The sequence below is a fragment of the Micropterus salmoides genome, unplaced genomic scaffold (genome assembly GCF_014851395.1).
Source record: "Micropterus salmoides isolate LMB-PRFRI ecotype aquatic unplaced genomic scaffold, ASM1485139v1 Ms_hic_scaffold_11, whole genome shotgun sequence".
NCBI classification, from domain to species: domain Eukaryota; kingdom Metazoa; phylum Chordata; class Actinopteri; order Centrarchiformes; family Centrarchidae; genus Micropterus; species Micropterus salmoides.
Window position 1 is genome coordinate 8,560,575 of NW_024040152.1, and position 24,302 is coordinate 8,584,876.

The 24,302-nt window shown below is 39.0% G+C and overlaps 1 protein-coding gene across 1 annotated transcript in view; it reads right to left on the reverse strand.

Annotated features, from left to right (window-relative positions):
* The window catches only part of LOC119897135 (platelet endothelial aggregation receptor 1-like), a 55,573-nt gene that overhangs the window by 19,128 nt on the left and 12,143 nt on the right, over positions 1 to 24,302 (reverse strand). Inside the window, 4 exon segments of the mRNA XM_038710713.1 lie at positions 4,787 to 4,879; positions 12,663 to 12,763; positions 12,856 to 12,957; positions 14,224 to 14,334. Of these exon segments, the coding sequence (XP_038566641.1) occupies positions 4,787 to 4,879; positions 12,663 to 12,763; positions 12,856 to 12,957; positions 14,224 to 14,330 (403 nt within the window). The 5' untranslated portion in view covers positions 14,331 to 14,334.

The following is a 24,302-nucleotide window of genomic DNA, read 5'->3' on the forward strand; positions in this document are numbered from 1 at the left end:
CTTTGACAATAATTACAGAGAAGGTAGAGTAGAGCCAAATATGGCCTGGAGCACACTGCCATGGACTGTAATGTTTATTGCACTAACTTGGAGCAGGACCCTTCACTCTTTTTGTTTAAATGAATCATAACTTCTCTTGTTTTCTGTGTGGGCATTGGAGAGGGGTCCTGCCGGAGTGTGTCACGTTGAGTAATGAGAAACTCATCTGGAGCAGAGATTATGTTTACACAGACATTCTCACAGCAGGACAGCAGGGGAGATTTACTGAAAGGTCTGCAGGAGTGATGCATCCAGACGGTAGATGAGTGAATGGGTGAAAATTTACCAGATTTGGAAGTGTGATTTTTGACTACTGCAACCAGCTGGCTGAGTTCAAGCCCTCAACTTACAAACATCAAAACTCTTTCCATCTGTTTGTTTATCTGCATATAAACATACAGCATTCTCTAACAGTGTTGCTGACTTTTGTTACCTTCAAATACACTTACCGGTACCTTAGCTTGAAGGGAGTGTAAGTGATTCTGCAGAAGGATTGTAGATATTTGAACTCAACTAACTCAACTGGCAAACAAATACACCCCTCCCTTCAGAAGCTCCGCCCCCCAAATTTAAAATCTCTGAGGTTGCTCCAGTGTTGAAACGCCTTCGCCTGTGCCTTGTCATACAACTTTCTTCTCAGTTTAGACTCTTCATACCCTTTTTCTCTTTGGCTGTATCTCAGCCATCTCTCCTCTCCTTCATCACAGTGCCTGGATTCCAGCACGTTCAAAAGTGCTGGTGTATGGAACTCTCTCTCCGGCTGGCTCCCTCCTCCCATCAGTCCTGTGCGCAAGCACTAACGCCACTATTGCTGATTGGCAAAGTTGTGCAGCAAGGTTCATACCACTGTCTCTGGTTTCTATTTACAGAGCCAGGGCTGTGTAGGAAAACAGATTTTTTTTTTCTATTGGGTTGCAATACTATCCCTTTTAAGTCTGTCTAACTTTGATTTAATCATTTTAAGCACTGATCAACCCAAAATTGTCTTACATGAAAGGAGGATTCATGGCCAATTTTTCCTGTTAGTGTGGTAGGGTTGGGTATCATTTAAAATTTGACGATACCAAAACCAGTACCCTTAATATGATACCGATAACAATGGAGTACTTCATTTGATACCTTGCATAAAATGCCACCTGTTGAAGTCATAGTAGTTGATTGGTAGCCTATTATTTTTATTCTTGTTATGGACAAGCAAGGTTATCTTTTTTTTTTTTTTTATTATTTCAAATTTCAAACTGTTGCATAAAAGTATTGGGAAATTGTATCCGATCGCTCCTCTAATTAGTTCATCATCACAGGTAGTATTATATGGGGAAAGACTACAGCTTGTGCATTTTTTTATATTTGAATGAGAGAGGAGTGAAATAGTTTAGTGACCAAATAAGTTGTGGGAAATGAATTTAAGGTATTTTTTGATGTGTGTTGAAAGTAAACAACAGAAAATTATTTTGTTAACTTTCGATCAATAAACTAAATTGAAAGATCTCCGTGGGTGCTTTTTCCTTTATTGGTGAGTCGCAAACAACCTCCTCCAAAAACGACAGTCAAGTATAAAACAAGTAAGGAGTCTGTTTAAACAAGTCACTAAACTACACTAAACGGAGGAAAAGAGGCTGCACGTCCAGCCGATTAAGCCAACTACATCTGAGCCTCCATGAGTAAAATCAGCTGATCGCTGCTGCGCACAAAAGCGCTTGATTGAAATGATACCAGAAGATGAAACCAACGGAAAGCCAAGCTCAGCAACAGATGAGCAGCTGTTAAAATCACACATGGACTCGGCGTGTGCAGGCCTTTTTTTAATACAGTTTATGGTGCAGGCACATAAGGAAAAATAAAAGGCGTGCTCTCTTTCTTTCAGTGTGTTGCTTGCGTGTTTGGCTGCGAGCAAAACCATACAAATAGTAATTTATTTGCCTCGATCTGGTTACAAAAAGTATAGATTGAAGTACTGGTTTGACTGGAGACGTTTCGCTACTCAATACTGAGCTGTTTAGGTCGATACCATAAAGGTATCCAGTAGCAATACCCATCCCTAAAATGTGGGACTTCAATGACATGTATAAATCATGTTTGATTATTACTATGATTACACAGATTTCTGTATTTGTGTTTTTGTCTGTGCTCTTCTTACTAGTTGAGAGGGGAAGAGGTCACATAGTCACAAAGTTCAAATTTTTCTCACTTTCTCACTCAAAAGTTTTACTTTGATTGTTGCTTATTTAGTCATGAATATGTAGGGTTATTTCTAAGTACCAAACAAAGTTTTTAAGGAAAAGTCTGTTTTCAAAGAAAACCCCCTGTTCCAGAATCAGCAAGCACTGGAGGTCTATGAATGCTGGCAACTGGCAACTGATGCCCTAAAATAAATAAGTTATATGTCAGGCTAACTTCATCTTGACCCTTGGTCCCAGGATAGTAGATTTTAAATTTAAACACCCACTCTCATCCATGGGGCTAGACTGGTGTTCATCAACCTTAACTTCCAACCAGACTAGAGCAGCGCATTCTGTTGGTTTGTCAGTTTGTTTTGTTACTTGTTCTTGCGATTTCTCTGAAATGTTGTTGAGATTTGCACTTTCAGACCACAAAAATATTTTGTCAGTGAGCATTAGATATGTAATCACTGTAGTATATTGTCACCATGCATTTAGCTGTTTTGAAATTATTTTGACAAATAATATTCAGAGATGGGGTGATTAGTTCACTCTAACATTATTTTCCAACAGTCAAGTATTTATCCAGATAATCCTGAAATCAAAATACTGCTGAATTCTGGGGACTAACTCTTAATGTTGGCCTTTGCCGTGTAATTAAAAAAAATCCATTACAATTTCTAGACTATTCTCTTAACGAGGATCAGAATTAGGCCTCTGCTACTTACTACCTATTTAAATATATATTTATTTTCCCATTTAGCACTGCAGTGTATTTTTATTGCTGATATCATCCTGTATGCCATTGGCTCTACTGCAAGCCAGGCCTCCTCCAGGTTACAGTATACTTTTGACAACATGCAGACCTCTTTTAATTAACCGGCATCTGTAACACTGTGTACATGTAAACCCACTGATTGACACACACTTCAGAATTGGCATCTTTTAACTGTCCTTTATGAGGAATGCACACTGATATGGTGGGAAAATTCTTCCTTTTCCCCTGAGAATTGTCAAAGCAATGGTTTGGGTTTTGCTTTGCGTCCAAACTCCACGTAATCTCTTGGACATCTAACCGACCCTCGCTGTTCATTTTTGATTTCAGCTCTCTGGTTTCCTCGATCAAAATATGCTCTAAAACAAGGCTTACATAAAGCATAAAATACTTTGACATGACATTTTCTAGCTTACAATGAGCCACTTTCCTGCTTTTCATTGTCATTACCACCATATTCCTGTTTTTCCATTCTCTCCCATCCCTTCTCTCTTTTTGTTACCCTATTTCATGTATAGAGCAAAGAGTATTGGGTACACTTCCCCCTCCTCTCTTCTATTCTCCATATTCATGGGCAAACAGTCCTAAGAGTGCTCAGTATGAAAACCTCAGGTCCCTCTCCTCTTTCCCATAGTTAGATAGCTCAACAAACCGGCATCCAGGAAGTGTCAGGGCTCATTCTGCCAAAAAGACTCCATTGTAGGACAGTGGAGCCAAGGCTGGAGAGAAGAGGAGGAGGAGGAGAAAAGAAGAGAAGAGTGAACAAGTGAAAACAAAGGGGGGAAAATAAAGTGAGGGTTAGGGGAGGGAGGGAGTGTAAGGAGAGACGGAGAGAACTGGGCCATGCGAGAGAGAGAGAGAGAGAGAGAGTGGGGTAACATTTTCCATTTCCCCTTCCCATCATCCCCCTGTCAAGACATCAGCCACTACCCGTTAGAGCTAATTCCTCTTCTCTGCAGAGGAATGGGGTTGGGGGGTGGGGGCTGTGTACTATTGACCCAGCTGACTGCGATGAAATAGGCTGAAGGTAGTGGAAAACTTAAGTTTAGTGAGGGCACCAGCAGCCCTGCAAAATGTGGTTCTGGTTTCACACTCCACATTGTTTGAACGATCAAATTTAAGGAGATTTCAGTCAAGACAAACAGGGTTAGACTCACTGTTCTGAGCTGGTGCCTTGAATAACTATTATATAACCATTTCTGCTGACTGTTGTTTTGTAAAAGAAGTCCTAATGGGTAGAAGGCACAGGTTTAATGTCTCTCTCTTAATTCTTCTTTATTGACTGTGGCTCCTTTCAGTATTTTGCTCTTACTTGCTATTTTGTTACACGTTTGCCTTTGACTTTTCACTTTTATTACATTTGATTGTTTTATTCCTTTGACTTTAGAGCACCTCGATGTTGTTAATGAAAAGTTGCTCAAAATTTGAGCTATTATTAATTTTGAATAGTAACTGTGAGTGAGAGGTGGAGGTGCAGCTCGGTGTCCCTCTGGTCTAGTAAACTGGTTTCTGGACTAACGTTGACATCAATGACTCATTGCTGTGCATGCGGTAATGCTCCCTTGCTGTTTCCATTGGAAAGGCCTTCAGTTTGTGATGGATCGTGTATGTGAAGATCAGCCACTTGACTAATGGCCATTTGTCATTTCCTGTTGTGTATGTGAAGTTTATTTGTGTGTGTGTGTGTGTGTGTGTGTGTGTGTGTGTGTGTGTGTGTGCACCTGAAGAAACAGGGAAAAAGAGAAAGCAATGGGAGAAAAAAGCAAACGAGTGTGAGGAAATGTCTGAGTGAGGGGAAAAGGCTGATTCATACCGCTGGAGCAGTCGTCACCTCGCCAGCCACCCTCACACTGGCAACGGTCTGGAGCAACACATCGACCGTGGACACACTCCTTGGTGCAGCGAGCTGTTGATGAGAAACACACTATAATAGAACCAGCTTTGTGGAGATTAGTCAATTGAAGATGTTGAGTATGCAATGGATGACATTGTGCAAGGCGTGCAGCCATCTGAAGCTGCAGCACAGGATTGGAAGTACAGATCAGATTGTACAGGGCAGCGGTTGTTGCAAACTTGTTCTGTCACCGCCCAGTCAGATGATTCCTGTCAACAGCACCTGTCATGTTTCAGGTGTGTTCATTTGAATCAGACCGGATGTTATTTTACACTAAAAATCTGATGAAAGTCTGTTGAAGATGGAACACAAACAGCTTTGTACTGTGTTACTCCCATCTTTAAGTGGTATTATTATCTCTAAGTGAAAACAAATGCTATTCATGTGTTAACTAGTTTTCACACAATCTCAATTGCAGCACATGGTGTTACAACTGCCTCAAGTTGGTAGGAGGTATGTCCTGTGCAACTGACCCTAGTGTAGCTTTTTGTTTATTTGTTAGTGTGGCAATGAATATACTGAAGATTGGTCTTACAACAATTTGAGAAGAGAGAAGAGAATATACCTTTATTGTCACATACATGTTGTGAAATTCATTCTCTGCATTTAACCCATCCGTCAAGGGAGCAGTGGCCAGGCACTGTGCAGCGCCCGGGGTCCAACTCCAGATGTATATGTCAGTGTCTAGTCAGTGGCACTGACTGGAGTACCTAACATGTTTTTGATGGTGGGGGAAACCAGAGCACCCGGAGGAAACGCACGCAGACACAGGGAGAACATGCAAACTCCACACAGAAAGGCCGACGATCTTTAAACGTACACCCAAGTAACTGCAGATGTACCTTTTGGTTGGGAATCACTGGCGTAGGACATATTAAACAGATACATACTAGGTATCAACCACAACATTTTATATATGTAATAAAATACATTTCCTTTTACAGACTATGTGTTTCCTGTTTGTATAATGTGTTTGCGTTTTTGGTTCTCTCAAATGCAAAGCACTTTGTATAAGACGACTGCTACAGAAATGTTTATTATTATTATTAACATTGCCTATTAATGTGCCTGTTATCTCTATTTCAAATGTGCACTATTTCATGGGTGTTTATTATTCAGTCAAAAGGCTATTCAACTGAATTGCATTCTTTCCCTCTAAATGTATTACACCCATCATGAACAGCCCAACAGCTGGGCTCAACCATAAAATTGAAAGCACCAGTGTTAGATGCCATTCATACTGTCAAGGAGCTTCCTCTTAGAAAGAAAGTCTTTGAGTTGTGTGCTTGCCAGCATCATAAATGGTTCAGCTATTAATTAAGTTAATTCAAACATGCATTTATGACTGAAGGCTAATGATTCTGCCAGAGATCTCTTCATTTTTTGTTACACTAGACAAGTGTTTTCTAACCACATGCCACAGAGAACCACGTGCTGTATATGCACTTTTTTTCTCTTTCCATCCAAACAATACTCTCCTTGATTATTTTCCTTTCTAGTTGAAGGTGTGTGTGAATACTAGAGGCTGGAAAAGAAAAGGCTAACATGTCATCAAATGAAGGAGGTAAGCATAATTATATCTAATTATATGTTTTTTAAAATAAAAAAATATTGCACAGAAAGTGGGTTTTGGAGGAGTCATTGATGACACGTTAAAGATTATTATTATAAAACTCAAAACAGCCATCAGTGGGCTCCGTCTTGGCTTTTCAGATTTCAGAAAAAACTAAGGCTTTTGTGTTTGACTACAAAAGAAAACCTACACACATAAATACACACCAAGGCTATGAAAGGTGGCTCAACAACAAGCAACCCAAAATGCATATTATTTCTGCTGAACGTCTTCAAAATGTCAGTTTTTCAAGCTCAAAGCACAGAGACCTTGTTATTACCATCATGCATTTCTGAGATAATACAGTGATGTATGAGAAGGTTTGTAAAGCTAAGGTAGAATTTTGAGGCCATGTATGGTTTCATTTTAATCTGTTTTTAACTACTGCACCCGTCGTCAGGGATGGGCATGGGCGTAAATTTCATCTAACATTTAGGGGGGAAAATAAACATAAAATTTCTCAAAAGCAATTTTTGAAGGGGGCACAAATAATACAGCCAAAATCAGGAGCGGACTGGCACAAGAATTTAGGCCGGGAATCTGACTCAATCCCAGGCCACACAAACCACCAAACCGCAACTTTTTTGTGGACTAACCTTTTACCAGGTCTATGGCAGGGGTTTTCAATGTCTGAGAGACTGCGGGCCTCTCATCATACAAAGCTTTAATTTACCTCATGATTGTATTATCTTATCCTATAGACACTCAACATTTGAGCCAAAATAGCCTAATATTGCTGTTTGAACTTAACTTCTTACTGTACCAAATAGTTTTAAAAAAGGTCTGTCCTAAGCCATTTATTAGTTTCTGACTCTGGTGACGTCCGCCCCTCAGACTTTCCATGATGCATAGCAGTGAAGGGAGTTTTGTTCAAATTTGCTAATAAGTTTGCCATTTGTTTGAAATACAAATGTTACTTCATGACTGATGTATTCTTAAAACGTGTCTGCTTAGAATATAATGTTTTTTGTAGGTAATTGTTATTGATGTGGTGGTTTACCACTGAAACCATGAGTGAAGGGACTGTTTCATTTGATAAGATGAGATGAGCACAGCAGCTGTCAGCAGAGTTGCACTTGTAGAAAGTGAAGTGAAGTATATGCTGACACAAGTTGCTAGATGATGTTAAATACTTGTTCAGGATTATCAATGGCAGGCTAAATTAGTATGCAGGCCACCAGTCTGCCCCTGGCAAAAATTGTACTTGTATGGGGATACATGTACATAAAGGGGAGTCTTATGCGGTACTCAGACTAAACACGAATTTAATCCACGCAACGCTTTCCTCGCAGGGGTTTTATTGCTGGACAACTTCTGAGTGTGCACACACAACGCAATAACGCGAATAAACACAACTCGCCATTACTACAGCTGTATGAACCCAAAGTAAACATGTTGCTGTGATTAAATGGAAATAAACGGATCAAACTGATGCCGAAATAACTACAATATGATGCAGATTTGTTAAACATATGAATTCATGCTTTGTCAGGTCTGTCAGGTCTGTCAGCAAGACAGCACGACAACAACTTCTAAAATGTTTGTTTTCTGAATGAGTGTGGAATGAGTTTGGATCGATCAGGGCTATGCTATGCTAACTTGGTCCCAGTAAAGTACAACGATAGCTGGAATAAAGTTCCATACACGTGTTTTCTGAACTCACCAGGAAGATCAACCTCCTCGCTTTCTTTTCTCCAAGTAATGTCCAGCTTTGTCCGGTTTTTATATAAATATGAAGTTAGTGCCAAACGACGCTAACACTGGAACCAGATGTGCACGGAATCTAGCTGCTGAGAAGCTCGAGTGAAGGTAAATCAACGTTGTAATCACAAAAACTAAAGTAAAAAGCTAATTTAATAAAAGCAGTTTACTCCGAGCTCCTCCCTCGAGCAAATGGTGTAGTTGTCAGAGCATAATCCAGTCTGACCACGGGTGTTTATTTGTCCAAAGCCCAAGTTTAGCAGCTCTCAGTCGGCCAGCAGATTTTCAATCTCCCGCTCTGCCTGGCCCTCTCCACACAACACTCTAAAGCCGTCGGTGACTTACGGACAATCTCTACGTTGATAGGCTATCATGACTCAGCCTCATGCGAATTTCTCGCTTGAGTTGAAAATATTCAACTCATGCGAATTCCTTCGCTTCGCCATTGCGTCGCCGGCACCGCCCCCTTTGCGTCGCTTCATGCCCGCCCGACAGAAAATCACGGCTCTACACATCTTTGCATTGACTTTGTGTGTATGTATGTATGTAAACTCACTGCCCCGAACGCTTGCTTTGCTTTTGGTCTGAAAGCACCATTACTACTATTCTTAGTGTAGCATGTAGACTGTGATGTTTGACTTGTTTTTCTTTTCTCTGTCATTTGTGGCCAACAACACAAAGCAATAGTTGTTCAAATATGACTTAGGTTCACAGGGCCATATTATCCTAATCAACTTGTGTTGCCTACATAGAGGTTTCTCTTACTTAGATATTTAACTGCAGCAAGCCAACTAATCTGCCTGTTAACATCATAGGCCTAATGCGCAAAACGATTTTGTGGAAACCCAAAACAACGTAGAGCTATGGTATTAACCTCACACACAGGCGTATCGCTATGTTAGTTGTATATTAGTTATATTATAATTGAAAGTATTTTAAAGAACACATTATCCTGTTTCTAATCTCGCCATTTTAATTCTACTTAATTCTTAGCAGTTGACTGTTCACTTTCTCTGGTGAGTACATTTGGTTTTAAGACTTGTTCGTTAGACAAAATTGTGAGCCCTGTTAGAATGACAGTTAAGGTACTAAAATCAGGAACTGTAAAGAACTGTAGCAATTTATGCTAAAAATAGATGGAAAGGCACCTATCAGAGGCAGCATTTTAATGATGTCATCACATAGACTTCTCACAAAGTATTTTACAGTATTTTGAAACTACAAAATACAAAACACTAAAACATTTTGATTAGGGCTGGGCACGTTAACGCGTTATCGCCGACAATTATTTTATCGCACATTATTAGTTTGAAAGTCCCTTGCTCACTGGCTCTGAATAGGTGAGAGCGGGGTATGTTGTCACACTTTTCACACTGTCTAATATTTACTGAGCACCGTACATCACAACAATACAAATGTCAAACCAAATGAAAGACTGAAGTCTTGGGCAGAAGTTTTGTATTCATTACATCTTCCTATCTTATCTCATTATGGAGCTGTAGACTGTTGAATAGAGAGTGCTCACATGTGACAATTTGCCCCATTGGCAGTCAGACTGGATTATCAAACAGTTAGTAAACTTAATTGTGAACACTGATTTCAATTTCAAATTGTAACCAGAACTAAAAATAAAATCAATCAACAATCAAGCCTAGAGAATTTGGAAAGTAAAAAATTTAATTCAAAACAAAAATGTTGGCAGAGCACACATTAAGTGGCACAACCTCTTTTTTTGAACTTTCAAATCAAATGTTCTCTGGAGTGCAAATAGATCTATGGTAAATGAATGTAATGCTGCAGATAACTTGCTTAAATGTATAACTTCTTAACTAAACAGATGTGGTGTTTAAAAACACTAATGCAACAATCTGCATTTTTGTAACGTACATATGTATATGACTAATGCAAGCATCGCAGGCCCATTTGTTGCATTTCACACACTTAAACCATGTCTCCTTTGCAATACTGTATGAAAATGGCTCCACATAGATGAGGCCAAAAGAGATGTCAGCAGCTCATGTCAAAATCCTTAGCTGTACTTCTGATTGATTTGTTCTTCAACTTCACCTGCCTGACTGCCTTTAACATTATGTCAGGTGGGGTGCTGCCATTCTCTGTCTTCTGATGATAATTTTCTTCCTTCCTTCAAAAACACATTCCTCCTTGCAATTACAAATGAATTACAAGCTTATTTGTCTACTGCCCTTGTTGCCGAACTTAATTAATAACTGTATGATGTAGTGTGTGTGTGTGTGTGTGTGTGTTTGTATCTACTAACATACTACATGCCAACGGTATAAGACTGTATATACTCTGTCATGAATTCAGTCTTGTCCAGGCCTATGGCTGCTGCTGTAAACTACAGTGTGTAATATTCTATTTACAGTATAATTTAATACTAGTGTCAGAGGTAATTACACAATTTCACATAGTTTTTTGAGCATGATTAAAAATTTACACTAATTTTGATACAAAATATGAAGCCATTTTCATCAACCCAAATACAAATGACAAAATCCCTTTTTATATTTCAAATACGTATTTTAATTATAAATACTGCCCTGTTTATTGTGATACATAACTAATTCACAATTCATTTTATGCTAAAGTAGGCCTACTTAATGTTAAGATTAGCATTGAGGTTAGAGGTTTTATCATTACCTAAGTCCCATAAAAAGCTCAGTTTGTTAGTGATGAAGAAAACTCATACTAATGTCGATCGTCACTTGAAGATTACTAAAAGAAGCCTTGGTATAGCATGTATGCTTGGACACAATCATACCAAAACCTAAAGATACAGCGCAAAGCACCTAGTTCTTATAACAAATAGGGTGGAAACAAGCATAGGTACGATAAATCAACATCAAGAGGGTCTCAAATGCTCAAAACAGCTCTTCATTTAGTACCATTTCTAAGTTACATTTTTATTTGTTGCAAGAAATAAATATGCAAGCTTCATATACAATACATTGAAATATTCTGTAATATTGATGGTTGCAAAGTGTGATATGTCAAGAATAACTATCCCAGTTGTATATCAAAATAACACCCAACTAATAAAAATTAAATGGTATTGTTATTAAATAATTACACAACTCTATACAGACACTGTATATTTCAATGAGTAAAAGTAATTAGTGTAAGTGTAATTTGTTCATTGTCATGCTTTATTTTTTCTACCTTACAAACCAAAACTAAATAAATATCCTCATCAAAAAACCTAACCAGATGGGATGATCTGACATCTAAACAGCCCTCTTGTTTTGGAGAACATGATATTTAATGGAACTTGATTACATAAAGGCACACTGGCCCGGTTGTTTTAGTCAAACTGAGTGTCGACCATAGTTATCTGCTAGTATTCAGGATCATGCCCACACAGCACTGCCAAACCTCTGATTTCATCAGTAACAGATGGTTAGTTATGATGTGAAATTCTTGAACTGAAATGAAAATATGAAAATTACTAAGATGGGTTTATTAAGGGTTTTCAGAGTGACAGCAACACAAAGTTTAGTTTCCAGCTTGTAGAGCCATATATGATGTGCATTTTCAGCATGAAAAGCCCCAGTTAGAATAGAACCCATAATTGTGGTAATTCCAGTGTCATTGCTACTTATATTTAACGTGAACATTACATGGAAAAAAACACAAAAAAACAAAACTTACTGCGAGTAATAATAATTTGAGTGAGAAATGTGATGACTGTATTCTTTCTAACATTGTTTAACTTGTAAACAACCTAAGCAGCCATTTTGATTACTGCCAATAGTATTACTCATAACATAACATCATTGTTTAGGTAGGGTCCACCACATGTGCACCTGGCTATACTGTCCAGTACTGGGTTTCCACATCAATTTTGTGATGGCTTACATGGAACCAGAATACTGCTATAAATAGTAAATAATCAGATTCAGTCTCCCAAAGATTTACAGTGTTGTTAAAAGCTCCCTTTCAATATCTATTTTATTACATTCTTTGTCAGATACAGATCAATCAAACAGACTCAGGCCTGGCTAAAATACAGATATATATATATATACACATGTTTTGTTTTTTTTACAACCTTATTTATATTATTATTCATATATTGCTAATGCCTTTGTTGTGGTAGTGCTTGATAATGCTGTTTATACACGACTTTGAGACATTTAATGTGGATTCCAGTATTTTTTAGAATCTATATATTTAGATTTGACTACATTTAGACCGGGAAAAGAAAGATTGCTCTGCGTGCTTATTATAAGTGAGCTCAGGCCTGTGGATCAATGTTCTATTGTGGTGATGGTGTATAAAACCATAGATTAAAACCTCTCTGAACTCTGATGATTCCCTGCTGGCCCAGGATTGAATCTTGTCAAATCTTTTCTTCTCCACCTCCTCTGTTTCACTTCTCTGTTAACCTTCCTAGTGTCTGTCTCAGTATCATAATAAGTATGTAGGCGAGTGGATTGTTAAAAGGTTTCCATAACTACTTACGGACACATATGTCTCTGCTCTCGTAATAGCCTGGACAGCACTGGTACCTCTTGCGGTAGTCTGTCTTCACTGCCTGCCTGTAGGCTGTCTTGTAGGTGATCCTGGAAGAACAGTCAAACAGGAGGCTTTGACCCTCCACTAACAGGAACAGGAAGTCAGCACAACAGGAAATGAGTCATCAAGCTACTGCTACCTGTGGCGTGTGCATCTGTAGGAGGTCCGAGGGTCCGAGCAGGGTTCCTCTGTCACAGCGTCGTAAGGATGTGAGTAGGACTCTTTCACTGAGGTGGTGAAGCTGAAAAGCAGAACACATTCACAGTCAGAGGAAATAGAAAAGTTTATTTGAAACAAAATAGATTAGTTTAACTTTAGGACAATGTTATTTGCCTGAAAAGGTAGGATTATATTTTAGCCATGCTAGTGGTGTAGTGGCTCTGGGCAATGTCAGTTGACCACTTTAGTCCAGACTGAAATATCTTAATGACTATTAGATGTATTGCCACAACATTTTGTACAGTCATAGCCCCTTCTCAAATGTGAGGATTTGATGCTTTTTTTTTTTTTGGACTGATAGTCGAATAAAACAAGCAATGTGGATGCATCACCTTGACTTGTGGGAAATTATTACAGGCATTTTAAACAATTTTCTAGCACCACCATGAGGTTGACATTTGTGGTTTTGAGTCAATAGGTGCGTTTGACTTCATGCGGCGCGGTGCTGCGCAGTGCACGTAATGTCACATGACATTAAAACCTTGCAGGAGCAAGGCAGCTGTAAGCGGCTGCAGTTGCTGCACAAAGTTGGAACCACCTTTTGCCTGATCTCTTTTGGCTGATCAGCCATTGATCTCAGCTCACAGTAAGCTAACTCAGGTAGAATGTGTCCGACTTGACGGCCTTGTGTTTATTCCCCGCCCCTGCAGTCACCTGCAGTTTACGTTAGATTATCAAGTCGGTGAAAGTCAGTCGCAGTCCTCTCGAACGCACATGTTTCAACAACTATTGGATTGTTTGAAATTAAATGCAGCACTGACTTTCCTTACAGCGCCACCATCAGGACAAAATTTAAACCTGACCAGTATTTCAGTTTATTACCAAATACCTGAAAACCTGATGACACTCCCATTAGCCTCAGCTGTACTTTGCTAATAAGCAAATGTTAGCATGCCTACACACTAAACTAAGATGGTGAACATGATAAACATTACTGTGTACCTACTAAACATCAGCATGCTAACATTGTCATCGTGAGCTAGCAAAGCTGTGGACTCTTAGACTTTATTCAAAACACATAGTCACATCAAAAGTTATATTCACTCTCTTAGTCTGCTTGTTGAGAAATCATAAAACTACGGCAAGTATGCACACACATAAATGCAGTTTTCTATTTCTTAAAAGTTTATTTGATAAAAGACTGTCTTGATCAACTTCCTCATGAATGCTGTTAAAACCATAAAGTGAACCTTCAGCAATATGTATGCAACACTGTATGAGAAAATATGCTCAGTTGGATATAAAAACAGTGACATTTATTTGTTTATCACAGTCAAACAGGCCTCACCTCTCCCACAGGCTGCACACATTGGGGTCTCTTGGGTTCAGAGAGTAACTCAGACCAATCAGGAAGCTACAAAGCAGAAGGACAGCCGAGCTCTGCAGAGTCTGCATGGTCCTGAGGGGGAAAAGGACAGACATTTACAGAGGGATGCATGAACCCAAACACTTTAACAAGGATGGTACAGACCCAAAACATTTTCCTGTTATATTAGGGGGTGGGGAAATATAGACGGGGGACACAATAAAAGCAACTTTTTTACAATGCAACAAAGCTATGTGGTTCTGCAACAAATACATAAGTGTTTTAATGTTTTGTTTATGCTATCCCTGAGAAGTAATGCTTTAACTTGATCATTTCTGAGGGTGTTTAATTGTGTTTGATTATATTGGAAATTATTAACAGTATTTTATCCACCACATGGTGCTGCCCATTTTTTCATATACCATTTTGAAAAACAAAAATTAAAACAAAAGTTTGAAGTTTGTTACTAAGTGACAAATAGCAGTCTTGAAACATGGCAATAACTCTGTACTCTTTGAAGCGAACATAAAGTGGAAAATGTTGCACACACAGATGGAAAATATACAAAAACGTTCCATTCCTGCACTCAGCGAGAGATTTACATTAATTAATTTTTGTTTTCATTTACTATAATTACCATTTCACACCATGGCAGATAGAAAGATTCATTGAAAACTAGTTCTCTATACTATAAATTGTGGTTATGATTAACAGTCTCTAACTGTAAAAGAGTTCATTAAAAGCTCAGCAGAGGTGAGGCAAAGAACCAGACTTAAAGCATAAAGCTGTCTGCTCCCCGCTGAGCTCCACACCGTCTCAACAGGGTACATAAAACACAGGCATCAGGAGACAACCTGACAGCAGACAGAATAGATGGGGTAGAGTGAGTGCATAAGAAAGAAAGAAAATGAAAGGGGGATCAGAGTCAAGAAATGTGACTCCCAACTTCATCCTGACCTCCTATCAATCAGTGCTGCAGTGAAGCCTCCATGCTCCTCTGCTGTTCCCTTCCACACTCCAGCAGCATCTGGATCTGATCAGTGCACCGACCCAAGAGAGCGCCTCAGCACGGGGACCCTGTTGGGCTCTCAGGGAGCAAAAGGGAGGCAATTTTCCCCCTTAAAAATATCCCATGAACAGAAGTTCAACAGGGTAGTGGTGTTAGCCCTCTGGTAAAAGCATCGTGGGAATGGCATTTCTAGATAACGGGAACGTCATGTTGACATAGGATTGGTCAGGCCTGTTCGCCTCTGTTTTCTCAACAAGTCCCGTCTGACAGAATTATTGTACCACAGTTTCAATTTCTGATATGTTGGGACAGTGACATCGCAGTCACTTTTATCTACAGTCAAGCGACTCGATGAAAAAACATCTCAGATCTCAAAAACAAATGTCTCTTATGGTTCAAATGTCGGTCATTCCATAACAAAGTTTTATGAAATGTCACTTTTTTTTGTCTTTTAAGTATTGTATTTACCAGGCTGTCATCACATGGAGTTAAGTTTAGGCAACTAAAACTACTTCCAAAACGTTATCAACAGTCTACAGCCATGTTAACAGACTCTGTGGGGCTGTACTTAGGCAAAACTGTGCTTTCAGCTAAATACTGTGCTCTGTGACAATTACAATGCTAAAATGCTGATCTTTAGCAGGTAATGTTCACAATCTTTGCTGTCTTAGTGTCTCAGCCTGCAAGCATGCTAACATTTTGAAGTAGGCCTACAGCCTTATAGTAATGTCATTAATTTTACAGAAATCAAGACAGAATGATGATGATCAAGAGGATTCATCCTCCACGAATGTCTGTCCAAACATTTATGGCAATCCAATATTGTTAGCAAGATATTTCAGTCTGGACCAAATTGGTGGACTGACTAAAAATATCATAGCTGCTTTAAGTTTAGGTGATTGCCTCACTTCACTGTCAAACTGCATCCTGTTTCTTGCCCTGTCTTCTTCCTGTCATTGATTTGTGGTGGAGAAATGTATTTATTTCACTTTCAATGCACATATTTGCATTTAAGACTGTTAAATACTGACACATGCAAACAAAGATTCGCCTTTGACTTTTTGCAAAATTAAACATGAATTCGCCAAAGCAGATTGTGTCTTGTGAATTGTATGAGCATTTTCATCTGGCTGTTGTCACATGAAAATGTTAGTAAGAGTTTAGGTGACTAAAACTTTGATAAGAATTAGGATAAAGCTAAGTAATATAAACTGAATCAGTAAAAAATAAACTTTATGATTTACAGATTTAACCCTGCTTTCTGGCAGTAGTTTCCATTGCATCACTTCACTGTCATGTAATGTATTTGTGGTGGAGAAATATATTTCCCTCATTTTCATGCACATTTTTGCGTTTTAAGTCACTGTGCTCGGGAAATTTCCTGAGGTGAGGAAAAGATTTGCCTGTGGTTTGGTGAATAATACATGCCTCTAATACTGCCAAGGTCAGTGGTTCAACTCCCACCAGAGCCATTTCATGTATGTTTACAAAATGAGCTCTTTATAGTGCTTTGGAGAATAAGATACCTCAGAATAAGGATTAATTGATGGGTTTGTAGAAGCAGTCTACTATTAACACCTCTGCAATCAATCAGAAGCTCATTTAACAGATTTAAATCTACATTAACTCCGTCCAGTGGCTGGTTATCACTGCTGGAGAATTGGCATGGTGAGGACTGGAGCACAAACCATTGTGAGTGCGCAGATCTTCTGCTTCTCATAAACTGCCTCTTACTACTCTTCTACCAACTGTCAGGAGTTAATTCACTTGCTGGCACAAATGCTAACGCCTATGAAATCTGTGCCACAAAAGCAGCATTTTATGAGAACAGGCATATGGCTTTTAGTAAGAGCAGTCATCAACTTCACCAGCCACTTCATTGGACTGGGGGTAAATATTTTTCATTACCTTCTTTTCATTTTAATTGCGCTTCATTAGAGAAAGGCTTCAAACCGCATGGGAATTCTTAAATGCTGAGAAAGAGAGTGTTATGAGTGCAGACGGAGTTGTTTTGAAGTCAAGCTCAACCGTAGTTTGCATTGCATGTTTGGGTTACCTACAGTGGGAGGAGGGGCATGTAGACTTCTGGAGCTCCAGGTGGTAGTATCATCATCTGTATATTGGATTCAAGGAAGCAATCCTGCGTTTTAGTGGAATAAAGGAGGGCAGGTGTTCTAAAAATTGTGTTTTTTTCACGAAACTCCACCACAACTGTGGACTGATTGATTCTCCCCTTTTTCTCCTTTTCGCATAATAGCCATCTACTCCATTACATTCAGCCCTAAGTTATCATTATTTTCTTTGAGCTTTTTCCAGACTGCAGCCCTGAACCTTTTCACTTGGACAGGCTTGGCTATGCAGCAGAAAAGCACCAGTAGCATGATGTATTGGAACAGTTTTTCCATTCAGCTTTGATGCATTTAGCTAACAGCTAACTGGCAGTAATGTATGCACACCTCCACAGTTCACATCCAGTGGTCAAGGAGGTAAAGTCTGGACCAAGATCAGTCAAAAACCACAATAGTAGAGATTGCTCCAACATATTTTTGGTCTTGTTTGTAATGAATAAAGCAGACAATCTCATCCAGCGCAAAGAAACTTTCATGTGGCTCTATAAACCAATAGAAAATAGGCAAAATACCACACACCCAGACACACACACCCACACACACACACACACACACAGTGTCCACATGCATGCACATGCACAGTCCAACACCCACTACACAGTTTGTAACGCTTTAAGGACTGATCAAGTGTTTTCATGTTCTGGAGTCATTACACACACTCATCAAATGAGTCCCATACGCTGAAACGAGTTCAGAGAGAAACTATTTTTAGTATCTGAGGACATTTTGCTAATTCACTTAGCTTCTCTTGACATACTGTCAAGGACCAAAGCACTGGCCCACGCATACATGGCCACCAACTGAGGAATGCTGTGAGCTGTTTTAGGGCCCCGCAATGCTATTTCCAGAACCGCACAGGGGCTTCAGTGAAAACAAAGCCCAAATGAAAACAGATGCACTGGTTTTATATTAATCTCGCTAGACACTTGTACCCATGTTATTACCATATTCTGTTTCAATCAAGGGCCCTTCTGGACGTATAAGTGCTGAGAACTTAAAAAATACTTTTGATTCGATTTCATGCAAGACAGCCATTTTCTTGACAGATGAGTGTTCTCATCGGACTGCATGTTCATATTGTTAAACAGTCAGGACAAATGCTACACCCATGTAGAAACAAGACTTCCACTTCCTTCTCTAATGTGATTACACATTGCATGAAGTAACAACAACCTGTCAGGGGAATAGTTTTGGGAAATAAAGCTTATTTGCTTTCTTGCTGAGTATTAAATTAGTTGATTGATTCCACTCATGTCTGTACGATACATGATATTGGGTTCATAAGAATGGGTCGTGACAATATTTGAACACTATTTTGAAGAAATCTTCAATGACAAAATATATGACTGGAAAAATAGTATTTTTTTACAACTGAAAGTCACAAAATGCAAAACATATTATTTTTGTCTTGTCTGTCAACGTTTATTGTTTCCATCAAGTAGCCTACCCGAAATGCTTTCAAATATGTAGTTGGAGCCTGGGGATGTTTAGATTAGCTTAGCATAAAGACTGGAAGCCGGGGGAAACAGCTAGCATGGTTCTGCCCAAAGGTAACAAAATCCGCCTACCAGCATTTTTAATGTTTACTAATTATTCTGTTATATTATGTTTGTTTAATAGCTACAAAAAGTGTGTATTGGTAACAATTTGGGATGAACATGAGAACATCTGTAAAATCAATTTATTTATATATTAGTATAGGCCCTATGCTTGTCAGCTACGGAGGCCGAGGTGTGTCACATTAGAGATTAACCTGGAGGAGGAAGAGCTACACGTTCCTCCGAATTCCTACAAATCAAATGATTTGGTTACACATAACTTGACAAGACACATGCAAAAAAACCTCACCTGAAGCAGTGACATGGTGTTAGTGTGGAGACATCTACTAGGGATGAAATGATTACCAGTTTAACGGTAAACCATGGTAAAATTCCCGACGATTATTATTACCGTATACATTTTAATTACCATGATAACCGGGTACGGTTAACCGCGCTGTTATAATCTCACAGCAACACGGTCCAGTGTCTCCCAGAGGCAGGCGCGCATGTGCAGAATGCAAAGTGGGTTTGTTTGGGTCAATGACAACACGGCGGAAGACAATGCTGTGGAGATTTTTCAGTCAGTCTGAAGTCAGTCATATTTTAGTTTTTATGAGAGTGCTGAGGGAAACTTGACTGAAGAAAATAACCTTATAGTGAACGCAGGGTGAGTTAACTTTTAGCTTTGGTTTGTCTCTCTGACCTGCTAACAGCGTGTAAACTGAAGCTGTCAGTGTTGCTGCTCTTGTAAAAAAGCTACACGTTGTTCTGTTGCTGTGTGCGTCGTGCAGAGTGTATTCGTCCACTGCACATGATAACATGTTATGCAGCTTAGTCAACCAACCAGCATATCTAGAAATGTTACAGACTCCTGTGTCTCATGTCTTTTTTGTTTTTGGGCTCATTGCAGTTACTATCACTGTCTTCTAAAGACTTATTTGTTTTCATGTAATTGTCCACAGGGTCATTGTATTACCTATATAATATAAAATCTTGATAATGCACACTTAGATGATTTTCATGTTATTTTATTTTTTATGCAAACAAAATGGCAATTGTATTTGTAGTTTTCAATATAAAACTTGTTGAAAGGGTTTCAGTGTGTGTATCAGTACATTTTAATATTTTTTGGCACATTTTTACAATACCAAGATAACACTGATAACCATGATAATTTTGGTCACTATAATCGCGATATGAAATATTTTGTACCATAGTAAACTGCATGGCATCATATTCTTTTGCATCGAGTCAAATAGCCTTCTATCACATTGAATCACAGTGCATTCTCACACTGTCTTGACGTTAAATCGTGTCTTGAATGTATAGGATCATGGTAATGCATCATGCATATTGCATCGGCCTCAGAGATGAAGATACACATCCCAACTGTACTTGATTTCATGGAAATCCATCCAATCGTTGTGGTGGTATGACCCAAAATACTGTACATCATACCGTACATTTCTCAACTTTTTCTATGAGTAGTTTAAAAACAGTTCAGTAGAAAAATAACATTTTGGTTTTTTTATTCTGGTGAAACTGTAAGAAAGCACATAGCACTGATCGACCTGTTTAATTTCAATCTATCGTCAGATTTCTGTCTCTTCTTTTCTCTGCAGTTGCAGTGCTAATTAAGGTAGAACATATTAGTCACCCACTGGAAGGGAAACTCATGGGGAAAATAAAAGAGAGAGTAACAGAGACAGTCCTGCCAAATACAAGTTCATTTTCATGTTAAAGTGCTCTGATGACAAAGTCAGACACAGAAACTGTCTCCATTTTCTAGATTCATTTCTCTTTTTTCAAAGCTGTTTCTGAGCTTCTCATGGTGTTGCAGACTCCAGCATGTTTCTACAGAATCAATAACATAAAATTTTTAAATGCCTTTATTCTGTGCAGCACTTTAAAACGGCAATCAAAGTCAACGAGGGTACCAAAGTAAGTCAACATTGGAAAATACTGTAGGTTTTCTTGCAGACTTTCTGCTCTTGAGTTATGACACATGATCCTGCAGGTGCAATGCATACTTGTATGGCTTAGAAGTGTTAATCAAACTGTACATAATTTATGTCTTGTTTCATGCTATCCTGGTAATAAATAACTTGAATATCAGCACCAGAATCCAACTACAGTTTAATGTCTGGTTTAAAAATGTTCATAATAAGGTCACAAATAAAACAGACTAACTTGACAATGATAGATGCAAAGTTTGAGAAGAAATCTTGTTTCTTATTGAGAGAGTATTTAATAGAAAACAAAACTGGAACTGGATATTGTTGAATAATGCAAAAAATCAGATGCATTCAATTATAAATGTTTTGAAAAACATTAAAAGGATTACTTGAACTTGGAAACTTGGAAGCCCATTTAAATGAAGGCAGGTGTTCTTTATAAAATTGTATTTTAAACATGTTATCAATTTCCTAAACTTCATCATAGGAGTGCAAATAAAAATGTGGAAAATTACATTAATCAGAATAGATTTTTGAGTTTTTGTAATGCCTGATGATTACAGTTTTAAAGACTAAATAAACACACAAAATACATAAATAAAACTCTCTAACCCATCAGCATATAGCTGAACATTAGGGAGTGATTTAATTGACCAGTGGTTCCCAACAGGAGGAATAAGGAGTGGTAAGCTTTATTATTATGCCATTAAAACAATGAGAGACCAGAAATTAAGAATCATTGCTTTTGTAACAGATTTTACTCCCAAGTGCTCTGCACACCCAAAGTGAGCTCTGTACAATGTAAAATCTCCTCAATATCAGACTTGAGTCTGTAGCTAACTGCAGGCCCTTTAAGGGCCCTTGACATGAAAGATTAATTGGGAAACCAGTGCACACAAAATGGTAAATTGGTAAAAACTTCCAGCAACAGACAAAGAAAGGGAGACCAAAGGACAAACTGAACTCAAATGTTTCCTGGCAACAAGATGGTCAAAATGCACATGATTAAAGCATTGCTGTGCACCATTACACTTAAAAGTGGGCCTATAAAGCTGCGGTGTGTATCACAGTTTAAGGAGATTTAAATGATCACCCTTGATTGTGATCAGCAAGGGTATCAAAAATGTCCTCAACAGGAGACTAGAGCCAAAGGTTTGCATCGCAAACTTACAGCTCAGCTCTTAGAATAACAAATCTATAAAACTGCTAGAGGGCAGAAACTGAAATAAATTAGCCAGAGTCGTCCATGTGACACATCGACCGCAGTCCCCTCTCCCCCACCTCCCTATCCCTCACATTAAACCAGAGTTACTGTAAACTGAATATAAAACCCATAATCCTTTGCATCTGGGTCCTCATCTTGGTGCACGGGACGGGTTTGGCTGCTAGACCGCAGTTAGGCTGGCACACACTCCCCAGTTGCTGCTATGCCTCATGTTGGGTGGGTGGTTTTGGGGGGCAGAGACCCTTAACAACACACTGGGGACTCTGAGAAACAATGACATGCCACACCCAAAAATGTAATGTGAGTACATAAGTTTTTCCAGAAAAACACTCCCACACATTTCATGGTGTTCATCAATTTTGCCACATTATGAACCTTATCCTGTGAAAAATCACAGTGCCTACATCAACACGTTTTACTCTGTTTACAGTAAAGCCATCATATACGGTAAAAGGTGGTACTCTGCCACAAAATCTGAACCCCCACACTGGAAAAAGCTTTTGAGTGGAAAACTCTTGGCAGCTCAAATGCAGTTGACGGTTCTCAGGGGAGTTGCGTGACAAAAGGATGATCTAGCGAGGGAGAGACAAGGGGGAGGCTTTGCACAGATCTTGGAAGCCTGAATTTCGCTGAGTGAGCTCTACAGTGTTTGCTATCTATAAGATTGATGCAAGTGAGGTTAGAACCATTGAATGTTTGACCCTTTGAACTGTAAGCAACACTGCACACCTTTGGACTTTGCAAAGTCTGTTTCCCTCAGTATTCTTTTTCAGACAGTTAAATTGTCTTAATTTGACCCCTCACTCTGCAACTGTATCTTATAATTATGTCAGCAGATTTGCCCCACAGTTTTGCTAGAGTTTCCAGTAATAACATTGGAATAAGTCATTTGGATCCTTCTCAACAAAAGACTTCTTACCAACAGGCTCTTAAATACAACGACAGATGCCCAGTGCAGCCTGCCAATCTGTCCTTGGGTTCAAGTCGTTTTAAAGCTCTGTTAATTAGTGGAGCTGCAATGGAAAAACTAATGAAATCACCTCATGTCAACTCTATGTCATCTGTACGGCAATGTCAGGCCAGCTTCTGGCAGTCTCAAGCATTGTGGTCTGGGATCCTTCATTTAACTGAGAAAAACAGGATACAGTGTGTGTCCCCCCTTCCTGGTCCTCCTGTTGTATTCATTCAAGTTTAGGTTCCAGGGGGAACCAATGACTATGAGTAGTACAGCTTCATCAGGCAGCAGATCTGAGGTCAGTTAGCTGCCTTGAACATCACTCTACTTTTCTTCACTTCACTTCATTGTCCCTTCATGTCACCTTGCAGCAGCTAATAAAAATAAATGTTAAGAAATGCAATCTATCTATAATTAGTAAAATGTATACTTATTGACAAAGCCCCAAAATGCAGCAAGCATCAAAAACAACAGACATCAAGGCAGGAGACAACAAATTTCACTTAGCAACTTAAAAATTAACTTCAGCTACGTGAACATGAAAGCAGAACATTTAAAATGACAGGAACCAAGAGGATGCTATGTGCAATGACCACACCTTTTCCTGTAGTGATAAATAGCTAAGCTAATGGTTAGATAAGCGTGTGTGTGTGTGTGTGTGTGTGTGTGTGTGTGTGTGTGTGTTTATGTTGGAGAGTGTCTTTATGAGTGAGATCAGAAGGTACTGGAGCTCTGTCCCCACGGTGATGGAGAACAGAGTGTGGATAACAATGGCTGGAGTGATTAGGTCACCATGGTGACGTTGTTGTTTTGGACCACTTGAGGACATCGAGTTCAACATAGAGCCAAGGCCAGGCTGATTTTATATTGACCGTATCTGCAACTAGGAGGTACTGCAACAAAACTCATACAACAGTATTCTGTTGCAAAATACTTGAATACTGTTAACTTCACAAATCCAGTATAAGATCCAGTATAAGACCTGACAGGCCTGAAGTTCCGTTCGGTAGAGAGGGTCACTAATCTGAAGATCTGTGGTTCGATCCCTGGCTCCTCCATCCTGCATGTCAAAGTGTCCTTAGCAAAATACTGAACCCTACATTTATCTTGAAGGCTGTGCCGTCGGTGTGTGTGATTAATTTCTTTCTCAAAGTCCTCATGTACTTTGTCAGTGTTTACTGTCACCTGAACTCCTACTTTGCTCCAGACAAACAAGAGTCCTAATTTGGGCTTTGTCACTTGAATGT